This window comes from Brassica napus, chromosome C1 (genome assembly GCF_020379485.1).
Source record: "Brassica napus cultivar Da-Ae chromosome C1, Da-Ae, whole genome shotgun sequence".
Taxonomy (NCBI): domain Eukaryota; kingdom Viridiplantae; phylum Streptophyta; class Magnoliopsida; order Brassicales; family Brassicaceae; genus Brassica; species Brassica napus.
Window position 1 is genome coordinate 181,725 of NC_063444.1, and position 10,960 is coordinate 192,684.

At 34.1% G+C, this 10,960-nt stretch overlaps 1 protein-coding gene across 3 annotated transcripts; it reads right to left on the reverse strand.

Annotated features, from left to right (window-relative positions):
* Positions 1 to 2,803: 2,803 nt before the first annotated feature.
* On the reverse strand, positions 2,804 to 5,799 carry LOC106373766 (probable WRKY transcription factor 13). Of its 3 annotated transcripts, none has more exons than XM_048744982.1 (4): positions 5,289 to 5,799; positions 4,640 to 4,972; positions 3,455 to 3,634; positions 2,804 to 3,124 (listed from the first exon to the last, which is right to left on the reverse strand). In XM_048744982.1, the coding sequence occupies exons 1-4, from the start codon at positions 5,669 to 5,671 to the stop codon at positions 3,094 to 3,096; spliced, it is 927 nt and encodes a 308-aa protein (XP_048600939.1). In that variant the 5' UTR covers positions 5,672 to 5,799; the 3' UTR covers positions 2,804 to 3,093. The 3 variants fall into 3 exon arrangements, with proteins under 3 accessions (XP_048600939.1, XP_048600940.1, XP_048600941.1); XM_048744983.1 differs by having other exon boundaries at positions 2,804 to 3,314; XM_048744984.1 differs by having other exon boundaries at positions 2,804 to 3,634.
* Between the last annotated feature and the right edge of the window lie 5,161 nt (positions 5,800 to 10,960).

Here is a 10,960-nt window from a genome sequence, read left to right on the forward strand (position 1 = left end):
CCAAACACTTTGTTGAATGATCCAACTCCTTGTCTCTTTGTGTGGAACATGGAAAAGGTAGGATGATTCTCCTAGTTTCCGACTAACAATTTTGCAGCTTCTAGTCCATAGACAGTTTACAACAGCATGTGTAAGACCACCCGAGGGAACATAACAGCGATGAAATTGCCCAATTACATATTCTCCTACGTTCTCAGGACCTAGTTGAAGTACCTTAATTGGGATGATGATCTCAGAAGTGCCATCAAGTCTGAAAGGACCAGCTCGATACAAGTTTTTGGTAGCCGGATTATTTTCACAACTTGTCAATGACACTGCGAGTAACGCGGAATTATTGGGTACGTACGTGGGTTTCCTACTTTCATTGTCCTTTCTGTAATCAAGAAATCAGGACACATAATTAATTACAGGAATATGCACCATGCTAACAGCCACTAATTATTAAAATTATGTCCGAGTGGTAGTAACCTTGAAAGTGATAGAATTACATGAAATGTAATAGTTACAGGAGAAAACAGATAATTGATTTGCAAAACCGTGGAAGAATTCTGTTCCCTATCATATCAAGTTGGTAGAGTTACAGGATACTAAATCTTAATTTACGATTCCATCTAATTATGCAGTTGGCAAAATTGCCTATTTGCAAAATCATTCTATGTTTTACTATCGTTTTCTACTGTATAAATCAATCATTCATGTTGAAAAAACGTTGGCGTGTATCTGCATGTATATAACCCTTTCTTAAAAAAAAACTACATGTTACATGTACATATATTTACATATACATATATATGGATCAGGTGTAAGACGATCCATGCATTTTGATATTTTTTTTGTTATAAGTAGTAACGTAATAAGTGGAGGATTGCAATGTTGTACGTAGTCCACAAAACAAATACCGTAGGCTACATATACAGCTGTATATAATGGGATTGAGAATCTGAATCAATCTAATCGTGGTTTTGTTCTTTTCTCGAGGCTTCAATCTCACGGACAAACCTCCACGCACGTGCGAATGCTTCTTCTCAAATTTTAGGATGTACGAACTACAGAAACATACAAAATAGTTAGATAAACAGAAATACATAAATAAAAACTTGGGTACGTAAACATTGAGACAAATCCGCTCTATTCCACGCGTGTGAGCTCTAAACCATGTATATACAGCTAAGACTTATGAAAACGACATTGATTAATGTAAAGGTCTGATCGCGAAAAAATTGTAAACCAAAATTAAACAATTTGTTTCTAAGAATTCTGATTTTTTATCGGTGATTTATTATAAGCAAGATGTTATTTCACATGACGAAAAGCAGTCAAAGTTGTTTTAACCGAGTAACTGTCAGTCTCGTTAACCATCGTTATAATGTTTCAAGAAGATACAATATTTAACTTTTTTTTTTGGTAGGAAGATACAATATTTAACTTGTATAATCAATTAATCATATATGTTATCTTATCTTTTCATTGTTCGGTTACACTTTTGTTTTGTCATCGAAAATATTTAATTTATCAATATTTATCCTCATGCTCAAGCCGAGTTATAATTATGTAAAATAAATATAATAAATCGTAAATTTAATAATAGAAGATAATTTAATCAAATAGAATAACTCGATGGATTCATCTCACCTTGGAATCTTCCTTCTTTTCACGACGAAGAGACAAAGAAACAAAAAGCTATGGCTCAGATTTCGTCAATGTTTAGTGAAACTTCAAATATTATAAACTACATCTCCTCGCAGCTTCGCTCAGCTTTCTCGTTTTTAATTCCCACTCTCATTTGAACAATTGTACTTGAACTAAGGGCGCGAACGTGCAGTCCACGAGGGACTCACGTGGGGATCTCCCTCGGACTCGGCGGAGCAAACGGGTCTCAACTTTTCATGTCCTCGTAACTTATGATTTTATCCTTTTAAATGTTTGTGTGTCTTCTTCTGATCTTTTCTTACAACAGTTTATCTTTTCTTTTGTAGTACGGTTTCGTAAAAGAAAATTTGTTTTGACTTAAGGTTTCGTAATAGTATAAGTTTGATCAACGTGTTACTATTATTTGAGATTCATCTTTGGATATAGAGCCGCTCACGTGCAAGTTCTATGAGAATATTACGATCTAAGACCTATATTCAGTTGTCACTTCTTGCCCATGCACACTAATATACAGCACTTTTGTCGACTTGCGTTAGACTTATGAATTAGGATATAAGAAGCCCATTCACGTGCAAGCTTAGGTTCAGTACGCTATTTCTTTGGGGCCTATAAGATACATCTGTATTGACTTTGCCCCGTTAACAATTAAAATACAATTAAGGCCCATTAACTGAAGATATTGTTCTCGTTTTTTTTTTCTTTAATTCTCCTTTGGGCAATTCCTCTGTTATTTTTAAGTTTTAACGCACAGACGACGTGGCATGAAGAAGTAATTCACATAGAAATAGTGCATATAATTTCGTAACAAATTTCTAATTTTCGTAGAAGAACATTTTACTTACGTTTAACGTTTGCAAACATACGTTTAATGTTTAAGTTATGGGTTCATATACAAAGAAAGATACTTGTGTTTGATTCTACTTAACGTTTAATACTTAAAGAGTTATGGGTTCATATCGAAAGAAAGAGACACTAAAAGTCTAAAATTAAACATAAACACACAGGATGAAAAACAACGGTCGTGACCGTGGATATGGTATGAGTGTTTTTTTGACTAAACCAGGTTATGGTATGAGTGTTTTTTTGACTAAATTATGGTAGTTGTTTTTTTTTGCTAAAACAAATTATGGTAATTGTTAATTAGCAGAAGAAATAAAGTAAAGGAATGTGTTTATTCGTTAATTGTAAAACCATATGTACAAGTAATCATCGTATTATAGTGGATAAAAACACTCCATTTATATTTAGAACTTGCGATTGTTTTGCATATAAATGGGCTCGAGTGTGTTTGATGCGACCATAAACCACGCGTCTGTGGTCGGGTGATCAGCTGTTCCGTGGATCCCTAAAAAAACCTGAATCCGCACCACACCAGATTTCCACACTCGTGAACACCGAAACTTTCACATTCTCTTTCCGATGAATGATTTACCATTTTTTTTTTTATGCGACCATATACTGCATCCACCGCGCGCTAATATATTTCACCATACAAACTACAAAGTCTTAAACTTTGCCAATCACACCACAGAAAATAAGGAATCGTCTCACGACATGTCCACATACATGATCCTCAGATTGTAAAATAGTACATTGTTAACCTTACAAATAACAAACCCTAACCACCACCAGACAACACACATTACACATATAGAACCACGTACCTATTTCCAAACGAGAATATAGATATAGTTATTACTTATTACTTTTCCTGAAGGTATTGATTAATATAGGGATGATCAGTTAGAGGCAGGATTTTTTATTAATTTAAAATTAAAGCAATCAAGACAAATTAGAATATCACCAGAAGAAGTTGGAGAGAGGAGAGTGGTGAGAGTAGGAGAGAGAGTCGTCGTCGAGATGATTAGAAGGAGGGTGAAGATGTCTTCCTTCGTAAGTTGTGATTACCATCCTTGGATCATCTGCTAATCTCTCCACCCTCTTCTTCACCCTACACTTGTCCTGTGTGCATCTGTAATAGCTCCTGCCATTTGAAAATTATAATACTCGTATTAGTTAACCTAATTTCATCATTTTTGATGAAAAATGCATCACAACAATTATACATCTATCTACCGATAATGAGAAAAGCTAGTTTTCGTTCTCAGTGTTATACCATAAAACCAGTGTTTAACTAACTCTAAGATAGTCTAGAAAATGATTTCATATTGTGAACTAAATCAAGATTCATATATCAAATTACATTCATATATACTATATATATATATATATCTCAAAGGAACATATTTTTTGTGTAAGGGAAACCGTATACCTAGTGCTATATCACACAGATACCGACAGTCAAATGGAACTTTATTACCGATCGAGCTCATGATAAAACTTTACAAAGGAACTAAAGTAGTATAATATGAAGAAACAATACCGTTTGAACAATTAAAAAAAAAATGAAGAAACAATACCAATTAACCAAACAAATCATTGTTGGTAAATTTCAAATGTCAACTTCAAAGAGAGAGAGAGAGAGAGAGACATGGAGAATATTAAGGAAACCCCATATGTCTCACATAATACTCAAATGCTTCCACATGAATCATTTATCCACCTATTTTTGTCTCTTTTTGTAAACGGTTGTCTTTTTTTTCTTGATTTATTGTATAATTACTAATATTCCCACTGGGCCAGTAGTCTTTGTTATCATAGAATTGATAATTAGTAGAGAACAAGATACTAATAATTTCCAATTCATTAGCAAAATGCTGAAGCAATTTTAGTCTTTAGATGGCTCACACAATTAAATTCTTCAGGCTACATTTTCTCATCATATTAGCTATCGTTAAAAACTTGGAAAAAAAATCTGATTTAAGTCGGTAAAGTTCCTAGAATAAGTCATCATTAACCCCCAAGCGAAGAGATAACCGATATATAAATCATATTAACTAGATAAGTACAGAAATAGAGTACAAAACTTAAAACCAATTTCGAATCTATAACGAGTTTTTGATTAAATTAATCTACGAGAAACAAATACCTGGGATGTTGAGTGTTTTTGACAACTTTCTGACCATATTTTCTCCATCTATATCCATCATCTAAGACATCAACATCACTTAGCGTCTTAAAGCAAAACCGAGGCTCCCTTACTTTTCTTCTTGTCTTAAGCTTCTTCATCTTTAAAGTACACCCTACTCCTACAGGCGTCGTATTATGTTTATCACGACGAAGAGTATCATTATGTTGATGATCCTCGTCATCATTAATACGACCACCATTACCAACATCGTCATCAATATCATATACATGAATCTCGCTTCCATGGTTGTTTTTCTTACTGTATCCATATTCTGCTTGACAACTCCCTGCCCTAAATAACATTAACACAACGCCTTTTACATAAGTAGCTGTGGCATGTGTGCATGCATGGCACTTCAAACTAATTAAAAAATTATGTAGTAGAATGAATAGATGATAGTTAAATACCTCATAAAAGAAAATCAATATCTTATGTCGGGAAAGGGATATTGAGATATAATCATATAAAGTTGTAGTTGTAGAGAATCTATTTTTAGACCCTTAGAAATCTATTAGTATTTCTTTCTGTTTTTGTTTTGGTTTTGTAATTTGAATAGATCCTTTGAGACTTTAACTTATTTAATATATCATTTTCGTAAGTAACTTACCATTGATTTAAATAGGGCCGTTGGGATGATATACCACCGGTGAGACGATGATGATCAAGATTAACAATACCATCATGAGCATCCTTTTGCTTTGATGGGGATAATGAGGAGATCGAGATTAGGGTTGCCGGGAGATTGGCCATGGAATTGATGGGATCTTGAGGATGAGTTAGAAATGAAGGAGGGTTATTTTGAAGGAAGGAGTTTAAGGAGTGATGACTCAGAAATGAAGACGCAAGAGAAGGAGATGATGATGAAGGAGAAGAAGAAGAAGATAGTGTTTGATTAGGGAAAGAGAGAAAAAAACCCAGATGGTTACTATTAGGGTTTATGATGTTTTGTGGTTCATCGTACAAGCTGATTCCTTGGTTTATCGTACCCATATCCCTCTCTCTTCTTTCTTTTACGCAAAAGCTTGGGAGATATGAGACTGTGTATGTGCGTTGGGAGAGAGAGAGAGCGTAGAGGGAATTTTGGTTTGATTTTATGTTGAGACAATCCAATCCATTTATGTGAGTGTTTCGATAAATATATAAATGTTGGAAAAAGAAAGTTGCAGGTAGGTCCAATAAGATTGGCTTTGTAGGAAGATTTACATGTGACTAGAATGCTAATTGTTTTTCATTCCTTGGTTAGAAACTAAATTAAATTAAAATAAAATAAAATAAATAAACACTAATATTGATATCCATATAACTAAAGTATATTTTCAGTTGTAGTTGTTTAAGGAATTTTGAGGTTGAAGACGTTTGTTATCTGAAAAAAGAACGGTCTCACCATCAGAGCAACCGGTACGATTAGAATTTCTATAATAGTCAAATTTTCGTATGTGATGGGAGAGCAGTACGGGAGTATCATACATACGTCATAAAAATAGTAATACATGAGTTAGAGTTCTATGCGGTTGATGTTACAAATGTTTTACCGATTAGATCACACTGCATGAATTAAATTATACGTTAGTCCAGTGGCCTTGCAACTTTCACTTCAATATAACCAAGATTTATTTGTTTTAGTGAAAAAACTACAGATGTAGAACCACTTGTCGTCTACTTAGCTTTCAAAACTCAAATTAATCTGGCTCTTAAAATCAACTTCTTTGTACGAATCGTTGTTTATTACGTAGCGATATTTAACTTGTTTATCACGTAGCAAATTAGCAATATATTTAATCATTAACCAAAACAAAAAGAAATCTGATTTTGTGTTAAAAAAAAAAAAACAAGCTAATTTTGATTTTTTAAAAGTTTGTTTGTTGCTAACTTATAAAGTTTGTTATGAATTCCATGGGATAAATGTGTTTTTATTTTGTCAACTTTCAGATGCATTATTATGGACTAAATTATGGTGTAGACAAAAATAAAATGAACAAATAAGAAAAAGCGAGAAAGAAAGAAGAAAAAGGAGAAAACGCGTCAGGGCACTCGAGAGAAAGATGAAGAGAGGTAGTGGTTGTTAACGTCGTGTCGCTCAAACGGCAGTCAGCTTTTGTCACGGCGTGCCGTAACGTCCCTGAGACGGCGTTCATGTGTTATGATATTATATGTATATTAGAAAATGCTAATTTGTATGGTTAATTCTATAAAAATCTTAGTGATAGTTTTTTTTTTGATATCACGTTTACTTATAAAATGCACTATTTTAACAATCTTTCTTTATGTTCACGTCTTCAAAATCAACGAACTGAGATTAGTTGACAATTTTTCTTTTATATACTTGTGTTGTAATGATATATGGAGAGTTCGGAGGAATAAAGAGGGATAATTGCACCATTTTGTAACCATTGTATCCTAAAACAAATCCAAATCCAAATCCTCTAGAATTGGCGTTTTCGATGATATGTTATTTACAACAGTATATGATTTTTTTTTAAATACAACAGTGTATGATAGTATTTAAATTCTGGCCATAGAAAAAATGAGCTATAGATGTGATGGGAATATATCACATCTATCACTATCTTCTAGCTAGGATTTCACATTTTCTTACGAAATTATGTTGTACTCAAATAATTTATATGATTACCGTTATGAAAGTCAGAAAAAGCAGCTACCGTTTTCGTTGAAAATATAAAAAGATGTGGAATCCGCTTCACTATTTGCACAGTGAATTTCTCTTCTATATAAACGATCGTTTCGATCATTGTAAACACACTATTCCTTCTCCTTCTAATAACACTTCCTCTCTTGTTATCAGTATTATCTTCTCCTACGGATATAAAATTTTGCTCTTATTTAAATTTCCGCAATACAATAAAATTCCAGTTTCTTTTATAACACGTTATCAGCACGATCACTCTGCGATTCGGTAAAATTTATTTGTATCATTTATACCCTGTTATAATGGTCGGTATACCGTCTCTACTATTATTTATATCATGTTATAATGGCCGGAATACCGCCTATATTATTTACTAGTAATTTAATTTATTTATTGGTCGGCCGAGCCGCCTTATATTCTGTTTATTATTTATTGGTCGGCCGAGCCGCCTTATATTCTGTTTATTATTTATTGGTCGGCCGAGCCGCCTTATATTCTGTTTATTATTAATTGGTCGGCCGAACCGCCGTATAATTTATTTATTACTCTGCATTGATCGGCTGAGCCGTCGCATGATTTGTTGTCATAACATAAATATTTCATTGCTATAATTTTTTTTTACTTTTATGAAATTTTATAGATTTGATTGACTGTTTAATACGATATTTTCATACTGATTTTTGGTGCACTAGATTTAACCCCAAACGGTCACAAAGAATTTTTTTCAAAAATTTCTCCTTTCTCCAACGGTCATGAACAGTAATTTTCATCTATAAATACAACTCATTTTCACTCCATTTCATCATCCAAAACATTTCATCTTCTCTCAAAAAAATTTCAAATCGCTCTCCTCCGATTTTTCATTTCAAGAAAGATGATTCGCGCACTTTTGTTTTTATGTGCCATTTTTATTTGTGTTTCTATTTATGGTTTATTCGTTGGAGAATTTACTCCGAGTGAATTTAAGATGAATATCGGTTTAATTTTCTTTACATCGCTTCTCCTTGTAATTTCTTGCATGATTAATGTAAACCGTTCCTTTTAATATTAATAATATTCTAATAATTTTTATTTATGTGTTTTAGAAATTCAAATGGCAAAAATCGAGAAACTTCAGTTTCCGGCATTGGAAGTAACTGGGACAAACTACACGGCATGGGTTACAAATATGGAGCTTCATCTAGATTCCGAGGAAATACTCGGAACAATAAAAGACGGCAATATATCAACCTCTCATGAAAAGGCTAAGGCCGTGATATTTCTGAGAAGGCATCTAGATGAAAATCTTACGCATGATTATGCGAGAACCAAAGATCCCTTAGATCTTTGGAAAGCTCTGAAGGAGAGGTTTGATAACCAAAAGAAAATTACTCTCCCCCATGCACTCGATGAGTGAAAAAATCTACGATTTCAAGATTTTGAAAAAGTGGAAACGTACAATTCCGCTATATTGAGAATAGCGGCGCAATTAGATTATTGCGGTAAGCCTGTCTCGGAAGCAGAAATGCTCGAGAAAACTTACCAAACGTTCCACAAAAATCATTATGTTCTACAAGAACAATATAGAAATTGTGGGTATACGAGGTTCTCTGAACTCGCTGTGGCGCTTATAATAGCGGAGAGAAATAATGAACTCCTCATTAAAAACCACAATGCCCGACCCACGGGAACCAAAGCATTTTCTGAGGTAAATGCAACGGATATAAAAAATCCGGAAAGGGAAATTATTCCTATCGTGGGCGTGGTCGTGGCCGTGGTCACAATCGTGGTTTTGGTCGTGGTCGTGGTTATCGATTTAACCGCAACCATGAAAGGAGTAACAACCCAAGAGGAAGGGGATCCAACACATGGAATCGATCTGATCGGGTAAAAGGGAAAGAAACCCAAGAAAACCCTACTCATAAAAATGAGAACGTCTGTTACAGATGTGGATCGAAGGGACACTGGTCTCAAGTATGTCGAACTCCTCGGCATCTATGCCAATTGTACCAAGAATCTATTAAAGGCAAGGCAAAGGAAGTAAATCTCAATGAACACCTTGTGGGTACAACATCGACATACCTCGAATCCTCTGACTTTATGGGAGATTTCGACGAGGCCACTCATCAAAATAATTGAAGTGCTTGTACTGATCAAGCTTAATAATGCCTAGTGATGCCATAAAATATTATGTATTTCACTTTCAGAATAATGTTGTATTTCAAAATATCTAATGTATAATTATTGTGTACTTGTTATTGATGCATAATATGTTTACTTATGAAAGTTTATTTTCTTTATTAATATTAACTGTGTGTTACAGAAATGGATAAGAAAGCAAATAGAACAACAACTAAACAAATTGGTAGAGAAGTTTGCATACCAGATAGTGGCACAACGCACACTATACTGAAGGATAAGAGATATTTCTCTACTTTAAAGTCAGTAAAAATGACTATAAACACAATATCAGGTCCTACAGACCTGATCGAAGGAATTGGCAAGGCGAACTTTATGTTGCCTAATGGAACAAAGTTTTCCATAGATAATGCCTTATATTCTCCAAATTCTAAGAGAAATTTGTTGAGTTTCAAAGATATATACCGTCAAGGGTATAACACTCAGTCTGCAACTGAGAATGGAAAGAAGTATTTGTATATAACTTCTGAAAAATCAGGCAAAGGCCTTGTACTGGAAAAATTTCCAGAACTTCCTTCTGGATTGCATCACACTTATATTGATGCTATAGAATCACATCTTGTGATAAAAAGAAATCCAGAAGATGTTACATTATGGCATGATCGCCTTGGTCATCCAGGCACTACAATGATGCGAAAAATCATTGAAAGCTCACATGGTCATTCAATAAAAACCCAAGATATATACCAAAGTAATAAAATGACATGTGATGCGTGTGCTCTTGGGAAATTAATCATAAGACCATCACCAACCAAAGTTGACAAAGAATCACCAAAGTTTTTGGAAAGAATCCAAGGTGATATTTGTGGACCAATACATCCACCGTGTGGACCATTCTACTACTTTATGGTATTAATCGATGCATCGAGTAGATGGTCACATGTTTGTTTGTTATCATCTCGAAATATGGCATTTGCGAGATTTCTAACTCAGATAATCAAATTAAGAGCACAGTTCTCAGATTATCCAATTAAAAGAGTTAGATTAGATAACGCTGGTGAATTCACATCCCAAGCTTTTAATGATTATTGTATGGTATCAGGGATTGAAGTAGAGCATTCTGTTGCTCATGTTCATACACAAAATGGTTTGGCAGAATCATTAATTAAACGGCTGCAACTAATTGCAAGGCCATTGATCATGAGATCAAAACTCCCAACCTCTGTATGGGGACATGCTATTTTGCATGCAGAAGCACTAATTCGGATAAGACCAAGTGCATACCATAGATATTCCCCATTACAGTTAGCATTTGGAAAAGAACCAAATATCTCTCATCTAAAAATCTTTGGTTGTGCGGTTTATATTCCAATAGCACCACCACAACGTACAAAGATGGGACCGCAAAGACGGTTGGGAATATATATTGGCTATGATTCTCCATCAATAATAAGATACCTAGAACCACAAACTGGTGATGTGTTTACGGCACGATTTGCCGATTGTCATTTCAA